The sequence below is a fragment of the Cynara cardunculus genome (assembly GCF_001531365.2).
Source record: "Cynara cardunculus var. scolymus isolate 2C chromosome LG 1, CcrdV1, whole genome shotgun sequence".
NCBI lineage: Eukaryota > Viridiplantae > Streptophyta > Magnoliopsida > Asterales > Asteraceae > Cynara > Cynara cardunculus.
Window position 1 is genome coordinate 24,941,680 of NC_037528.1, and position 18,967 is coordinate 24,960,646.

Below are 18,967 nucleotides of genomic sequence, written 5' to 3' on the forward strand. Positions count from 1 at the left end.
TTGATATTTTTAAATTATTTAAAAAAACAAATTACCGACGGATTGGCGACGAATTATCCGTCGGTAAGTCATTTATTATTATTATTTATTTTTTAATATCATCCGTTAACCGTTGGTAAAGCCCGTCGGTGATCCATCGATACTATGGTCGTCGGTAATCTATTGTTAGTTGAGGTCGTCGGTAATCCGTTGATAATTCTTCAGAGATATAAATCCGTTGGTACCCGTCGGAGATATAAATCCGCCGGTAATCGGTCGAAGATATAAATTTTCCGGTAATCTTTCGGTGAAATAAATCACTCAGCGATTCCATTTCCCACGACTTTTCTTCCCACAGACTTTTACCGATGGATTGCCTACAGAATTTTCCGTCGTTGAAAGTCCCTTGTTTTGTAGTTGTAGATTGTCTAAGGTGGCGTTTGTTTTTAAGAAGTGCTGAAGTCTGAAGTCTGAATTCACTTTTGGTTTTTAAGAGGTGGTGCTGAAGTCTGAAATCTGAATCAGTCACACTGTTTGTTTTTTGCGTCTGAAATATGAAGTTTGAAGATGAGAGATCGAGAGTTGATATGGATCGACAGTTGACAGAGTTGAGAGATGAGAGATCGAGACAGAAGAGTTGATCCATAGAAATCGAGCGCAAAGAGATCAGAGTAGGTAGGCGACGATTTGAAATAAGAGGTAATAAGAGGTTTTGCAACCACTGAAATTTTCAGACCTAATAAGAGCTTTTAAGCTCTTAATTGAAAAAAAAACATACTGAATCCTCTTATGTCTGACCGATTCAGACTTAAGAGGACATTAAGAGCTTTTTTATTAAAAACAAACGGCCCCTAAGCGTTCTAATGTAATATTTTATAAAACTTAGGTTTATAGGACAAAACTATAAAGCGTTCTCTCTAAAAGCGTTACAATATATTTATATGACACTTTTAGGTGTTTTAACAAGCTTTTTAGGATGTTTGTAAAACAAAGTGTCCTATTAGGTATTTTACGTCCAATAAACTTATCTTTTTGTATGACACTTTTTCAAACAATGTCATATAAAATAGTTAAGACGACATTTTATTTTAAAAACATCCTAAATTTTTTGTTAAAACTCCTAAAAACATCCTCTAAACTTCTCGTAACACTTTCAGATAGGACGGTTTTTGTTGGCTCTATAAACTTAAATCCTATAAAGTATTTTTTAAGAAATTTTTACGTTTTAGGCGTCATAAAAAATCGAATTTGTTGTAGTGTTACTTTCTGAATTCAACTACGAACTTTAATTGAAATTTTGAAACAACCAAAGTTCTGACACGAGAAACAACACTATAAACTTTAAATAAAAATCATTATTTCATCTATGATTTTGTTTTTTTTTTTTTTTGGGGGGGGGGGGGGGGGGGGGGAGGGGGTAATTAGGTAATTATAATCTTCAAAAAATAATAGACATTTTTTCTAATATTGCCTTTCGATTATTTCCGTTTTTTCATCACTTTGTAACTTCCACTTTAAATATAATTGTTGATAAGACGACTCAAATGAGTTTGTAAGGTTTGTATTATTAGGCAGTTTGCAAAAGAAAGGGAATATATATATATATATATATATATATATATATATAGCAGACGTTTCATTTACGAACCATCTAATTCTAACAAACCATACAAATCATAATCAATGCTTATATTAGAAAATCATAGAGATAATTTGGACAATTATCGTGATTCATCAATTATGATTGAAATATATATGTAAGATGATAAGATTAATTCATTATGATCATGGCTTTAGATTAGGAAACAAAATGAAATCAAATATTTATTAGACTAGATGGACGGTTAGAGGTTGGTTTATATGGTTTCTAACATTTGTAAGATTTGTATTTGATTTGCCCCATATGTGTGTGTGTGTGTGTGTGTGTTCAAATGAGAAACTAAACATTTGCAAGAATGCAAAAAGTTTCAATATTATATATGATTACACACATGATACACAAACTTAGTCATATATGATTAAAGCATATGTTGCATTGACAACACATAGACACTTAATCATATGTGATTAAACACATATAAGTTAGTGTAATTGTATATGATATTGGAACTTCTTGTCTTCTCGTAAAATATTTAACTTTTCGCATGATCTTTCCTCTCTATCTCTATATACATACATACATGCATACATGTATAAGCAGCATTTCATTTACAATCCATCTAATTCTAACAAACCACACAAATCATAATAGATGCTTATATTAGGAAACAATAGAGATATTTATGAACAAAATTATCATGATTCATTAATTATCAATGAAATATATATGAAAGATGATAAGATTAATTCATTATGATTATGGTTTTAGATTAGTAAACAAAATGAAATCATATATTAATACAAGAACAATAACTAAATAAGAGAATAACAAAACGGTCGAAACACATGTGATTCATGCGACTTTGGGTGCGATTTCAAGAGTTAAACTCTATTATTCTCTCTATATTCATACTTTGATTTCAATATCCTTCAGAGAGATTATAAAGAGAGATTTTGTGATATCACTCAAAAACTTCACTTGATGTTCATCATATTGTAACTTGTGAGTTAGTGCAAATTCCTAATCCTTGGATTATGGTTGTTCATCTTTTTTTTTTAAGTGTTTAAATATTGTGTGAGGTATGAGCGTCATTTCCCTACACAAAGCATTGAGTATTTACGTATTATTACGAGGTTTGAGTTTTATCTCCCTACAATATATTTGGGTGATACTCTCCTTTGTAAAATATATGCGTGTTCTCCTTTTTACAAAAAGTTTAGGGGCTGTTTGGTAGTTGCTGAACGGTTTGGTGCAGAATGATTAAGAGGCTCTCATAATATAGTGCAAAATAAAATATAATTGTTTGATAATTATTTATAATGACATTAGGGAGCTGAATGGTTAAGGAACACACATGATACAAAACCATTCAGAAGGTTATAGAACCATTAAGAAACATTTTTTTTGTCAAACAAGATTCACCTCTTAAAATTCAGAGGCTGTATCTTAATAGAATTATTAAGAGGTAAACAAACAACATCTTAGTGTTTCATATCTTTATTATAAGATTGATTTGGACGGTATTGTTCTACTATAAAGAACAACAATAGTGAAGTGCCTTAAGAAGTATCTTGGAGTGGAAAAGCCCCTAAGTTTGGGATGAACCTTGTATATCTATACTATATTATAAAATATTTGACAAAAATTCTTAAAAACCATTTTTTATGCATGAGGTACTGTATGTTGATGTATATTACTTAAAAAATTTCAAGATTACAAGTAAATTATACACACGTACAACTTATTAAAGCTTCATGTTTGAATTCGTGTAACTAACTGCGGATAAACATAATCAAATAGAGGATAAACATCTCATTTTAAAATATAAAAAATCTAAAATATAATTAAGATAATTATCGAGTTCTAACAAAATAATTAATTATTATCTTTATGAAAAAATTATATTATTAAACCAAATATAAATTACTTCGTTATTGAACCTAAATTTAATATAATAAAAAATTGAATTAAAAATTACACAAAAAATGAGAAATTTTAAATAGTTAATTTGATATTAATATCGATATATTTTTGTCAAATTTTTATGATATATTCAAATTTATATTTTATTAAAAAATAAAAACATTATCGTTTTTTCAAAATCACATAATATCATATTATAACATTGACTGAGATAAAAAAATAAAATAAAATATTAAAATCAAGATGTATCTCACTGCATTGCGTAAGTATCCTTCTAGTATTGTCTAACATATCTCTTTCTTATCTTTTTACATTTTATTATATTTGTGATGATTTATGTATAAATTTATGTTGAGGGATTTCGTATTTTACTCTTTGTACTTAAACAATCTCTTCCACTAAATGATGGTTTGAACCGGTTAAAATTAAAATAAAAAATAAAAAATTCGATCATTACAACTTTTCCTACCAAGATTGCACCAACACAAATGAGTAATTAGCTATAATATAATTATAAATAACAAAACATTGAACATCAAGTAATTGGGCCTGGCCCAAAATTAGATGTGTGGGAGTAATTGGCCCAATAGAATTTGCTATAAGAGAAGGCCGAAGACACATCTTCAAACCCTAAAAACATGTTCCTCCAGAGATGTTCGGGGCTTATGACAATAACCCTCTCGGAAAGCTCTCTTCCTTCTGGAAATCGGAGGAACACACATGAATTGTTTTACAGAGTCGCCTCAGAAAGCCATTGATCTGCTTTTAATCAGCTATTGGCTCGCTATGGTGTCTACATCTCTCTCATGATTTATTTTGATCCTAATTTTTATCAGATAGGATAGATTTTGATTCTAATTATTCTGATTTACGTCACGAACACGTCGTGAGTGTCAATTTTTGTACAAGTGAAGGATTTGGTCAGTTTCAGATCTCGTTTCTTGCGAACTTTGCATTGGATGGTTTACGGTTTGAAATCTAAGCTGACGTCTTTTGGCTACTAATACGTTGCTTCTCCCTCATGATTTGTTTTATGAGGAATTAATGGTTTTGATCCAAAGTTTATCAGATAGGACAGATTTTAATTCTAATTATTTTGATTTAGATGACGAACAAGTCGTGTGTGTTAATTTTTGTACAACGGAAGGACCAGATTTTTGACCATTCTGTCTCGTAGATCAGCGAGGGAACATATATACTTTGTTTTTTATTACATTTATCAAATATTTATTTTAATCAATATTAACTTAGATCGAAAAGCAAAGTAGTCATTCAAATTGTTTATTCAATACACACACAAAAACAAACAAGAAGTTTGGCTTAATCAATATATAAATGCTTTAATACATACATACAACTTAATAGAAAAAACAACCAAACAATCCCTAAATAAATTGTTCGTTTTCTAAAGTCCGGGTAACCTCTTTGTTTTGATGGTGTTAGCATGGAGTGTTACTAATTAATATTCAAACAGAATTTAAAAGTCCTCCATTGAATGGGATGAGAAAGACAGGTTCGGAAATGGCCGGATTAGCAGGACATTCTTGATTGGTGTGTTTTACAAGAATCAAAACAAATTAGATGTAATATAAAACACCCCTCAACAAAAGCAACCAAACGAAAAAGAAACAGAAGCCTACGATAATTAACTGGTATAATCTTTGTCATTGGTTGAATGGTTAGGAGGTGGTGGAGTCTGAGATTGGGCAGCCATGGCATGCTCAAATTGTTTCATAGAAATACAAGGAAAAGAATGTATTTCAGGTGTTTCCATGTTATCCCAGTTTTTGTTTTTTACGGGATTTCTTGTCATTGATCCATCGTATCCTATGTGTGTAACATGTTTTACATCTGTAGGAAGTCCTATTTCCAATTCCAACTCAATTTCCTCTACGTCTTTGTAACCTGAAACAAACAAACGATACCATCATAAATTAAATACAATATTCAAGAGAAAACGCCACCATAAATTAAATACCAAAGAAAGGTTTGGTTGAATGTCCCATCTTGTGAACCTAAACGTCCCCCCAACCAACCATAACAAACCCACTTGACTGGATACTTGCAACCAATATGGTGCTCTCTTTTGGCATCCTTTGGAAATAGAGAATTTTTTGTACTAAAAGGTAGTTGGGTAACGATATCCAAATTATAATTATGGATTATATACTTCAAGAAAAAAATTGTCTATGCACACACATATTTTGATGGCATCTACAACCACATGGTAGAAATGCTATTTTACTGGTTTGGGAACTCTAACAGAAATGTTATTAAGATAAGACCCCGACTTGCATTACATGTACGACATCCTAACATGTATTTACGAGCTTTCGAAGCTGGACCTAAAGGCCAATAATCATGTGCATTTGTTGCTTTGCAGGTTGACAATGATTACTGATTAGATCTAAATGGATGATAATGAGCATTCAATCTTTACCACTAATGTTTAGAGCTGGTATATGAATGAAGGAGATCCAAGTTATGGTACTTACTCAAAATTCGAGAAAAACTTTCCAAGGTCTCCAAGACTAGTTTTCGAAATCCTCTTGAAATATTGGATCTCCTTAGGGCTACAAGCCCCCAAGAATTCTTGAGTTTCATTCCAGATGAGCTTTTTCCCTCTTGCATCCCTTTAAAAAGCAAATGATGCCAACACCGTCTAAGTATACAACAAAAACACATGAAAATTTGAGAGATAGAGAGACGTATATCATACTTGTTACAAGCTGTTTTGGTTGAGGCTTTTGTTCCTTGCATTGGCTTGACTCAACTGCACCAGCTGCATTTGACTTTGACATACATCCCATAGAAAAGGGAAGAACCAGAAACCTTTCCATAATATCTCTCATGGCTTATTAGAATCTTGGATGCCAATGAAAATGAAACAATCTCCCAGAAATAGTAGATTCAGGAGGCTTCTGTTAGCAGCAGATACAAGAGCTTTCTAATTCAAGATTCGGAGGCCCTCTTTGACTTTGTAAGCAAGCTATATATAATCATTGTATATGCTACAACTGTAATATATACATATATACCCCTTTATATATATATATATATAGAGAGAGAGAGAGAGAGAGAGGGGATATGGAGGTGGGTTGGGTGTGGTTAGTAGGTAGGTTAAGCTGTACAACTCAACCTACTGAATGATGATTGCTGGGGTAATTGAGGAATGAGTTATTTGAGCCCACTAACCAAACTAATTGTCATTCAAAGCTTTTATTTCCTTAACCTTTTCTGATTAGCTTCCTCTGCCTTTGCATCTAATTCATCAACTAGTTTAATTCTCAACCCACTATCTCTAAACCAAACTCAGGATTCTTGATCTTTACAGTTAGTCAAAACCAAAGTACGTTGACCCTAATAGTATTTTAAACCAGGTTTAAAGTTCAGCTCAATCAAAGCATGAAAGGTTGAGGCTCAGGCTCGCCTCACCTAGACAATTATAGTATATGAATGGTTTATAATTGTCCAAACTTGGCAATTATAATGTATGGACGATCATGCGACATATTGAAGTTGCAAATAAAAGAATTATGATGAACAGTTTTTGTTTAAATTTCACAAACTTTGAGGCTATGTCAAGATGATATCTAAACAAATCAATTATACCGATTAAACCACATTAACTACATAAAACACTAAGATAGATAGAAGGACATCAACTTTCCAACCTGCACTGATTAGACGATTTGCTTGGAATGATCAAGCGCTGCAAATCCAGTTTCGGTTTTAAGCTCCTTCAGTGATTTGACAACATCGAGCATTGTCGGCCGCTTCCTAGGTTGGTCATTTGTGCATGCTTGTGCAATGGCAAGAACACCTAGCATTTGATCCTTCCACATCCATGAACCATAGAAACAAGGGTCTAGTACCTCGGATTCCTTCCTATTTGCAACCATCCACCTCACCCATCCAACAAGATTCTCACCCTCAACATCAGCCTGCCCTGTTGGTTCTCTTCCTGTCACCAGCTCTAGCATCACCACTCCGAAGCTATAGACATCCCCTTTTGTGGTTGCTACCATTTTCTGCCCATATTCTGGAGGGATATATCCAAATGTACCTGCAAGTACCGTACTAACATGGCTCTCACATGCACTGATTATCCGAGCAAGGCCAAAATCAGAGACCCGTGGCTCAAATTTGCTGTCCAACAAGATATTGCTTGATTTGATGTCTCTGTGGATGATGTGGGGAACAAAACCATGATGTAAAAATGCTAGCCCTGTAGCAGAACCAAGGCAAATTTTAAAACGGGTTGGCCAATCAAGTGCTTCAACCGCATCTGCCCGGTTCCTCAACCACATGTCAAGACTGCCATTCGCCATATACTCATAGATCAAGAACCTCTCATCTGCAAACACACAGTATCCCATCAATGGCACCAAGTTCTCATGCTTCACCTTCCCAACAGTTTCCATCTCAGCCAAGAATTCACGTTCACCATGCATTCGGCCACCGTTGAGCCTTTTGACAGCAACAGTCCGACCTTCTGGCAGCAATGCTTTATAAACCGTGCCAAAACCCCCATCGCCAATAATGTAGGTCTTACTAAAATTTTCTGTAGCAGATAATATATCCTGAGGATTCAACCTTAACAGAGATTGCTCAAATGTTGCAATGTTAATGCTTGGTGGTTCTTTAGGTCTCTTCCTTAAGAGCCCATACTCGGAATGTGTCTCGGTTGCCTTGAAATTCTTTCCTTTTCCCCTCTCAAGAATTATGGCTTCCTGTTTCAACATCCTTTGTCTCAAAAAGGCAATGAGCAAGACCACAACAAAAACAAACGAGGTACCAAGTGCAATGCCCAAAACAGAAGCATGAGTTAACGTATGTGCTGCTGTGTAGCTGTGCTGAGAAGGATATGGATAGCATGAGTTTGGTGTATTGCAAGATTCAGGAACCTGGCCACTGAACCTGTTGCCCGACAAACCAACAAACGATAGGCCCTCTATGTCACAAATGCTGCATGGAAAATAACCTTGGAAATCGTTTCCGGAAAGGTCGAGATATGTTAAAGCAGCAAGGTTGGAGAGAGAAGGTAAATCACCATTGATGGTGTTGTTGTGAACATCAAAAATGGAAAGGGCAGTCAGATTGGATATAGAAGCATCAAGAGCACCAGAAAAAAGGTTATTACTGGCATTTAGGGCTAAAAGAGAGGTTGTGCTGCTGAGGCGAAAAGAGAGTGGTCCAGAAAAATAATTCATGCTAACATCCAGGTATTCTAGACTCTTGATACTGAATATAGATGGGGGCAAAGAACCAGTGAAACAGTTACTTGATAGGTCCAGCTTAACTAAACTCAGCATCATGGAACCGAAATTATCAGGGAGTGTGCCACTTAGCTGGTTATGTGAAAGTATTAAACCCTGAAGATTTCTCATGGAGAAGAACCGAGGAAGAGTTGGCCCTGTAAAAAGATTGAAGGACAGATCAAGGGAAGTTAGGTTGGACAATTCAGATATCTCGTGAGGAATGGTCCCATCGAGTTGGTTTCTTGACAGCATTAACTCTGTCACAATGATGCACTGCTTGATTGAAGTGGGAATGGGCCCCGAAAGCTCATTGTTGGACAAATCAAGCATACCATAGTGCTGGACAAACTCGGAATCTGGTAAAGTGATCTTCTGAAATCCTGTACAGATCTCCTCTGGTATAGGACCAGAGAGTAGGTTTTTGGACAGAACAAGATTGTCAAGCAATTCCAACTGAGATATGGATTTTGGAATTGGACCCGTAAGCTCGTTTGAACCAAGGTCCAACGAAACCAGTTTTGTGCATTCGAAAAGCTCCAATGGAATGTTACCGGCCAACTTGTTACCATGCAGTGACAAATTGGTCATATTTTTTAGTTGACCGATGGAACTTGGAATATTTCCTTCAAAGAGGTTATTATCCATTTGCAACATCTGGAGTGTGGAAGCCTTTCCAATTGCTGCTGGAATATGACCTTCAAGCAAGTTACTATTGAGGTATATCTCCATTAGTGTTTTTGACTCCCAAAGCTGAGTAGGAATTGTTCCAGAGAATCGGTTCTTTGATAGTTCCAATGTGATCAGTGGAAGATCTCCCAGATAAGCAGGTATTTCACCAAAGAGGTTGTTTCCAGATAACACCAGATCTGTGAGGATCGAGCAATTCCTGAAAGTGCTCGTTATGGTACCACTGAAGTCATTATTAGATAACTTCAGTAAGCCCAATGCGTTGCCTAGGCATATTTCAGCTGGCAACACACCATAAAGCATGTTGACACTGAGATCAAGAAAGGTCAGGGATGGAATATTAAGCAATGGTAGACGTCCAGTAAAGAGGTTATCCGACAGATTTATGCTTTCTACACTTTTCCATTTGGAAAACCACTCTGGCAATGCGCCCGATAGGTGGTTTGAATGAAGGAAAAAGGAATTTATTGATTCAAGCATTGCAAGACTATCAGGTAACGGGCCAGATATCGTGTTCATGGAAAGATCTAGTGCCCTCAGCTTCTTGCAATTTCCCAGGGTTCTAGGAATTGGTCCACTTAGTCCTGCATTGGTGGCGATAAAATAAACAAGATTTGTCAGTGCACCGAAGTTTGAAGGCAATCCTCCCTCGAAATAGTTTTGCCCAATGTTCACTCTAATTAAGCTAGTCATGTTCGACATCTGAGCAGGGATGTTCCCTGTAAACTTGCAAGAATGTAGATGGAGACGATGAACATGTGTAAGAGCGCCGATTGCTTCTGGTATAGAACCAGTGAGGGAGTTCATCGCGAGATCAAGAGACTTAAGCATCTTCAAATTTCCTATCTCTGGAAATATTGGTCCTGTAAACTTATTTTGACTAGCATCCAAGTATGTCAGCTTAGTAAGATTACCTAAGCTGGAAGGAAGATCTCCAGAGAAGAGATTTAGACTGAGATCAAGAGATTTCAACTTCACTAGGTTCCCAAGTTCATATGGAAGCCTGCCTGAAAATGAATTTGAATTAAGCGAGAGTTCAGTCAGATTTCTGAGCTGCCCGATTGTTGATGGTAACCTGCCTGAAAAGCCATTGTTATCAAGCACAAGAACTCGGAGTTTTTTCAGACGTGAAAGTGACGGGGGCAGCACTCCTAACAATCGGTTATTACTCAGGTCTAGTGTCTCCAAGTCCTCTAGAATCCAAAAATCCGAGTAAATATGCCCATTAAAGCCACAACGGCTGATATTGAGATGCTTTAAAGATCTGAATTCTCTGAAAATCCTGGGGAAGGGAAGAGTTGGCGGTGACAATGTACATGATAGAGATATTTGGTGAACAACAGAACCCTCGCATCTTATGCCAGTCCAGTTACATGGCGGTATCTTTGAATCAAACCAGGTGGATATAACATCTTTTCTTTGGAGAAGCAACTTTCTAAGGGCAATCAGTGATGCCGTTTCGTTGGAGAAGCACAAGTGTACAAAACACAGCAATACTAGGACAAGGGCATGGAAGGCTTTCAATCTTGAATTTGACTTTGCCATTGTACACGAAAACAGATGATCAGGAGGTTATTCTCTTCTTTCAAGACCAATCTTCACCCTTGGAACTCAAACCCTGCAAGGAAGGGAAGATCAATTCAAAAAAAAAAGTGAAGGGTTAACCCATGATGCTATAACCCACATTATAACTAACAAATTTCACAAAAATTACCTTTCAAGCCAGGCACAATGCTGCCATTAATCCAGACATCTGAACATCTATTGCTCCACAAGTCAAGAAGATCTGTGCAAAAGCAGGGGAAAGGAAAACAATATCAGTTTCACCAAACGAGATACAATAAGAAAATCACCATTCTTTCATAGTCTTAATGGGCAAAACCGTATTACAATATTTTGAAGTACCCCATCAATGGGCATTAGGCATCTTTGTAAAACATGTCAGATATGTTGGTATGTTACTACAAGAATTAGTACAGTAGAATAGCACGTATACAAGGATAAGAACATGCGTGGAAGGCAAGAATGAAACATGTCACATAAAATATCAACTCCTTGAAATGTTGTTAGTTGTTTTGTCGTTGCAAGCAAACGACCATTGAGAATCATTAAGAATCTGCAACGGAAGACCTCTAAACTCAACTAAGCCTTGTTTTTATTTGCAAGTTAGTTTCTTTTAAGTATATAATATATGGCAAAATACCCATGCATACTTTTCATTTTTGTTGACGTTCGAACCCTTGACCTCCTATGAGGTTGGGCTCTACAATAACCAAATATTAATGCTTACTTTTCATTTTTGTTGAGGTTTGAACGTTTGACCTCTTATGTGGATGTACTCCACAGTAACCGAATACTCGTGCACATTTTTCTTTTTTGTTGAAATTTGAATCTTTGACCTCCTCCTATGAAACTGGGTTAGACATTAACCAAATACTCATGGGCACTTTTCAACTTTGTAAAGGTTTGAACGACCTTTACGAGGGTGGACTCTATAATAACTCTGAGTATTGTATTGCTGGACCACTGAACCTTTGGTTAAAAGCTCATAAGATTCAAAACCTCAACCGACCGATAGATCAAAATTTCAAAGTAGGTACTTAGAAATGAATAAAAACTGACACTTTTACTTGAGTAATGAAAAAGGAAACTTGGAAAAGCTGCCAACAAACCAACAAAACCAAGGCAGTGTGCTCAAGAAAGATTCATACACATGCATATACATGCCCATTTCCTTTCTACGTACAGATATAAACGATACAAGAAAACTCAGTAGTTATTCCAGATCAATTATGTCAAAACTTGGTTAATACCCGAGTCAATACTCGACTCGAATAGTTCGGTTCAAACTCGAACTCGACTCGACATATTAACGAGTCAGGCTGAACTACCCAATCCTCGACTCCAAAAGCTCGTTGCGATTCTTGAATTTTTATATATAATTAATTTTAAAAATATAACCAATTTTATAATATAATATGTATAATATAACGTAATAAAAATGTCTTATATTTTTAGATATTTGAACAATATAGTACACTTTTAACTATAAAAACTATATCAATAATTTTTTTATTAAAATTATAATTAAGAAGGATAAAAACTATAAAAGTGTTGGTGAAGTTGTCGTACTACGTTGGAAGAAAGATGGTAAAAGAAGGATAAAAAGTTGTATAAAAAGAGAGGGAGATAAATGAATTTTGTAACTTTGTCTTTTTGATGATGAAGTTGAGGTGCATCTCTTTAATTTTTTAAAATTTAAGATAATACCTTTAAGTTTTATAATTTATAAAAGAACCCTAAAATTTCATAAATTTCGACGGATGAACTTGATTCAAATAGGAGTTTGAGCTAGTTCGAGCTTCAAACGAGTTAGAGTTCGAGTTTAAAAATTGCAATCAAGTTCGAGTCGAGTTTAGTTTTTAACTACTCACGAGTTTCCGAGTCGAGTTCGAGCTTGAGAACAGGCTACGAGTCGAATATATTAATACTCAAGCTCAACTCGCATCATTTACACCCCTATTTCTACATTATCCACTATAAACAAACAAGTAACAAATCATTAGAAGTCACATTATCACAAAAGAGTAGGTCTATAATGATTAAGCACTTTTATATTAACTTCACCAAAACCATTGAATTTTATTATTAACAAACCATCCTTCTATCTAAAATGGCAAAAAGATGAAGAGAAAAAACTGAAAAACACCATGCTTTGTATCAAAGCAGGATTTGAACAAAAGCTGTCATGTAACATGCTTTTTCATTTTCTTCTAACAATTTGTATTCTTACATATTATATTGATGAATTTTGTATTATCACAAAAACAATAGTTCATCTACAATATATAAAACATTACGATTCATAAAGTTGATTAATTACGGCTGAAAACCCACAACTGGAAAAAGTTAAGCAAACGGGGAGTCTATATCTGCAATTCAAGTAACCTAAAAGGGATTAAAGCTAATGACACAGAACCTTTGGTTAATAACCCCAAATTCCTTTGGTGGATGCTGAAAAATTTACCATTCCAACCTATTTTTTAAATAAAATGAAAGCCTATATGCCACAAGAATAAATGCAAAAACTACTGTTCCATTTGGGTTAAGGACCACTGGAACTCAACAAACATTAACGCAACAAACAGATGAACAAATCCCGATGTTTAAGATCTTAAAAAACTAAATGAAATTTAAAGGAATGTACCAGTAAAAGACGTGCTTCTTCTATAAGCTAGCTGCTTATCAGAATTTCTCTCTCGACAACCACAAACAAACGCATATACACGGATTCAAACATATAGATACATAATTTATATATATAGATAGATATATTTCTACCTATGGAGATGGTGAGCTAAAAACTAATCAAGAGCAGCTGTACCTTTAAGCTTTAACGCCATAGCTTTCCGTACATTGTGCTTTTTATACACAGAAAAACACATACAGCTCTCTCTCTCTCTAGAAACTGATTATGTGTGAGGTTTCTCTCTCTAGAAGTAGTCACAGAGGTCGGTCTCTCTTTCTCTCTCTCTCTCTGTCATGAAATCTTCGTGGCAGGAGGAGGGCGGAAAGGGTGGTCTGGTACGTCGTCGTTTTGACAGAGGGTGGTGTTGGTGTTGAGGCGGAAGGCGTGAGCTCTCTCGACCTCCTTTACGTCCTACGCTACACATGAAAACAAAATTAGGCGGTTACGATTTGATACGAACAGATGTCTACGCGCCCATATTGGAAGTGTAGTATACGCGCCACTAGGGGCTTTGGGCTTTGATGACCGACGCGTGGAAACCGCGTGTAGAGGCGCGTGAGGTGAAAAGAGGACCCATTATGGTGTCTGATGGTACTTTTATGTAAGAAAGAAAGAATATACGCTTGACCTAATTGATTTTTCTCCTATTCGTATTTTTTCACCTTTTCTTTAAATAATATGTTGAAAAAAATACTTAACTGATATTCAAAAACGAGTTAAATAATTCTCAAGTTTAAATCGATCTCGAACGCCAACAAAACTTGTTTAAGGGGCCATTTACTAAACGTTTATTCGGGTAAGTGAATATCAAGTCACATTATATTACTAATGTATATGGTAAGGACCAAGAATCTTATTCGGTAAGAACGAGACAAGGAACAATAGTCTTACCCGGTAAGAAAGGGCGACGACTCTTACCATGGTAAGCGCTTACCGGGTAAATTGTTCCATACGATACCGTTTTGGTGAACTAAAATCTTACCTGGTAAGTCAATGATAGTATTAAATTTTACTGATAAATGTTTATCGAGTAAGTGTTTGGTAAACGACCCCTAAGTTGTTTTATGAAAACTTGTACATGCCAAAAATGTATATTTTAAATTCTTTAAAGTGTTTTCCTTAAGATTTATCAAATGCTATTGGTTACTTGATAAAAATACATTTTTGCAGATTTGGTTTTGTAAAATCTTATAAAATGCATATCTTTGGATTTTTTTTGGATATTTTGATAATAAATCAGAGTGTGTGGATTTTGATAAATTATTACTCATATGGGGGTAATTTTATGTTAATGCACTTTTGGTATATTGATTTTACAAAATCTTTTGATAATACATAGGATTGAGTTGTTGGACGCATTTTTGGTGTCAACAATTACGAAATGTTCCTTTGAAGTCATGGTGTATTTTGAGACTTAATACTTAAGGGTCCAGTCTAAGTGAGTTTGTTGCGTTAATTGAGTTGTGTTGGATTTTGTGGTACTTTGGGTTATGAGATATATTAAACTCTTTAGATGCATTTTTGAGATTTTGCCCAACCTTTGAGTTAATAATAAAGATATCTAAACTTTGGGACGTAAGTTGTATAAATGTTGGGTATTGATATTCTATTGGTTTATATTGACTTTTGGTACACTCAAGTAAGTTATGGAGTTTACTGGTTTATTTTAACTTAAGTGAGTTTTGGGGATATTTGACTGGTTTAAATTTGCTCAATGTTGAGCTTTAGACGTGTTTTGCATTTAGTGCATATTTATTTGGGAAATTACATGTTTTGAGTGCTTTGGTCATTCAATTTGGAGTCATGTAATTTATATTGTAACGCAATTGAACCATAGGTATAAGAGTATATTTGTTGATTTAAAATGGGATGGTTATTCCAGTGTTGTTGCTAGAAATAGATAGTGGGTCATCGGGGGCATTGTAGTGCAGGCTAATGGAGTCGAACATTGGCTATTAACCATATGATGTAATTCTAGTGAACGGGTATGTCTAGGATCATCGGGGGTCCTAATGCAACGTATAGGTTGTGGGTGGTTGAATTTGATGACCATTGATCCATAGTGTGGCTCATTAACATAGAGATATGACTTACTTTTGTGTTCTGTCACATCCGATGGAATCGAGTCTACCCTATCACTGAAATGTGTGTCTTGGATATTATGTTTATATGCATGCTTTTGGTGTTGGTCTCAACCATCAGATTTGTAAATAATACATTTAGCATCCAATCAAACACTTAAAAATTCTTATACACTTGTCTTACAATAAGAATATCCAATCAACCACATCCATCAGATATAACACCAAAAGGTTAACATCTGAACCTAAGGGGTTGTTTGTTTATTTATGAATAGTTTCATTAAGAGGTGAATCTTGTTTGGCAAGAAAAAGTATGCATCTAAATGGTTCCAAAACCCTCTAAATGATTTTGTATCATGTGTCTCCCTTAACCATTAAGTACGCTAATATCATTGTAAACAATTATCAAACAATTATATTTTATGTTGCATTATATCATGAAAGCCACTTAATCATTCTGACCACTTAATCATTCTGCACCAAACCATTCAACAACTACCAAACAGCCCCTAAGCTTAAGGTTTTGGATGTTGAACATTCATCTGATCCTGAACTTACATAGATTGTGAGATCAAAATCTTTTGTTTTGGATATTCCAATTAGGATAATTCGATCGACATACTTCTTGATCATTTAATCTTGAGTTTCAAGAACCCACATTTTATACTAAGTCATATTAGAATTTAATGAATCAACATCATAAATATTTTATAGCTGGAAATCCCATCTATAACTTATATTTCGTAATAGAAAAAGATAGGATTTTTACTTGTGAAAGTATTTTAACCATCTGTATTGATTCAAGAACGAAAAACCTTCAACAAAATTGAAGACTAGTTGAAATGAGGTCAAGACCATCACTAAAGCGAATTAGTTTGTCATTATCCAAAAAGAAGATCAATACAAGATAAAGTCAAATACTAGTTTGACAAATATTACTACTGGCAAGTTAGAATTTGGAGTGCAAACTTGTCCAACAAGTTTGGCTCACCAAATTTTCCAACACTCATCCTGGTACAGGAACATGCACAACATATCAGCCAAAGTAAATTCTTAACACTATTTTATTCGTGATATACTTCCTTTACTGTTCCCTAGACATATAAAATGATGGGATACGATAACAAGTGTGACATCAACCACAAAGGCTGAAATGAAGAGTACAAACATGCATGGATCATTAACTCAGATGAAAACACACTTTAAAGTTGGACAATGACAATTAATGCAATGATGGCTATAAAAGGTCACCCTTTGTCATTCATTGTTACTCACCCGTTTTGAAATAACTTCTATGTAATAGTTTTTTTTTAGGCAAAACCGGCTTTAACATCTGAAGAACTATCTTAGTTCTCCGAATCTGAAAGAGTACCTTTTTCTCTCACTCTCTCAATATTAGCAAATTTGTTACCAGTCAGATTGTTTAGGATCACAGATCTTATCTTTCTAGCTTCTACAACAAATTCCAACTAAAAAAAAATCGGCCACCCTCTCCCCTTTCCTCTTTTCGAGCCTTCATACCCAACTATAAATGATCGCAACACCCATATAAAATCTTGAGATTTATGTCGTGTTTGATGCACAGGTGGACCCAAATTATTTTTCAAATGGTGACACAATTTAACTATAAACAAAATATCTAAATTTTTTTTTCAATATTAATACAGATCTACTGGTTAGTTCTTTGTCCCTGCATAGAAGATACTCATATTCGAGTTCTGTCTACATATATTTTTAACAACACCAGAGATATAAAAAAAAATCAAAATCTAAGCTAATAACAACGAACTTGACCATAAAGGGACTTGAACTTGACCCTTTTATACAAAGGTAAGAATATTACCATCTCCACGATCAAAATCTTGAACTAATATTTCAATTTCAGAAATTATATAATAACATCCGACAAAACAATACGATAACGCTTCTAAAATGTTTTGGTTTTTGTGTTTATACAAGTGTCTACACATAAGTACTAGAGGTTGTCCAAATAAGTTATGACTTCCAATTTGAAAAAAAGGCCCATTTGTTTATCAACATCCTACAACTAAAAGATAACGCCATATACAAAACGATAAGAGTTTGATGCCAAATCTAAGGTGCATTAATAAATAATGTTCAGAGTTAGAGATGCACAAAAAAAATCCAAACCTGGGGTTTGGTCTAGGCATGGTTTTTCAGTCGGGACCAAATCTGAAAGCCCAATCTCGTCAAAGTTTAGGGGCATATGTGGGCTTAGGTTAGAGTTGTTCATGGTTAGGACGACCCGTTAGACTCGACCCATTCAGCCCGCTAGAAATACGGGCTTGGACAACCATTATCGAGAAAATGGACGAGTCCGGGTTTATTCGTTAAAATTAATGGGCGGACATAGGAAATGCAAAAATAAATATGGACATGCATGCCCGGCTCGTTTTATATTTATAATTAATATTTTTTAATCATTAATTAAAATTATACTAATATATTTTAAAATTAAATTATTAAAGTTATAGGATGAGAGCTTAGGCTCTTTGATTATTCTTGAGAACCCGAAAGTCTAAGTGGTTATTTGTTTACTCTGATTGCCGTATGGTTCATTCATTTCATTGTTGCTCCTCGCTCATTGCAAAATTCAAACTCCCCTGTTCATCTCGTCGCGACGTCGATTACCCTATGATAGTATGATTGATGATTCATTGTTGCTTCTCGTTCATTCCAAACTCTCGATTACAAGTTGGGTGTTTCAAACTCTCTAATTTTCCCGTCGCTACTTATCGTTGGTATCTCATATTCTCATTGATTTCCTTATTTTTATTTTTTTGGCAAAAACTCCTTATTTGTATCGATATATAGTTACACTATCGATGGTCAATTTGGTTGCTTAAAATTTTAATTTCAACGGTGTTTTTCCTTTACTTTTTGGTTCCACATTTGTTATTTAATTGCTAGTGATCAAGTTTATAGATTTATAAGAGTTAATTTTAGGCCTTTTAACTCGTGGGTAAGCCCAATCCATTTATAGGGCAGACAATGGCAAATTGCCAAACACGAAAAACAGGGTTTGAGTTTATAATATTAGGTCCGTTAGACAAAAAAACAAGTTAGGGCCAGCCCGGCCCAGGCTCGCAAATGATCACCTTTAACTTAGGTCTAGCTTGAAAAAGCCGCTAAGTTTGAAAAAAAAAACATGGCCATGCTCTTTTTC

The 18,967-nt window shown here is 34.9% G+C and overlaps 2 protein-coding genes across 2 annotated transcripts; both read right to left on the bottom strand.

The window, feature by feature from the left end:
* Nucleotides 1-5,144: 5,144 nt before the first annotated feature.
* LOC112524050 (CRIB domain-containing protein RIC4-like) lies at nt 5,145-6,517 on the bottom strand. Its single transcript, XM_025133677.1, has 3 exons — nt 6,222-6,517; nt 5,998-6,135; nt 5,145-5,407 (listed from the first exon to the last, which is right to left on the bottom strand). Exons 1-3 carry the CDS (start codon nt 6,352-6,354, stop codon nt 5,148-5,150), a joined length of 531 nt encoding a protein of 176 aa, XP_024989445.1. The 5' UTR covers nt 6,355-6,517; the 3' UTR covers nt 5,145-5,147.
* Nucleotides 6,518-7,185: 668 nt separating this feature from the next.
* LOC112526345 (leucine-rich repeat receptor protein kinase MSP1-like) lies at nt 7,186-10,995 on the bottom strand. The gene has a single exon (XM_025136657.1). It carries the CDS (start codon nt 10,993-10,995, stop codon nt 7,186-7,188), a length of 3,810 nt encoding a protein of 1,269 aa, XP_024992425.1.
* Nucleotides 10,996-18,967: the final 7,972 nt, after the last annotated feature.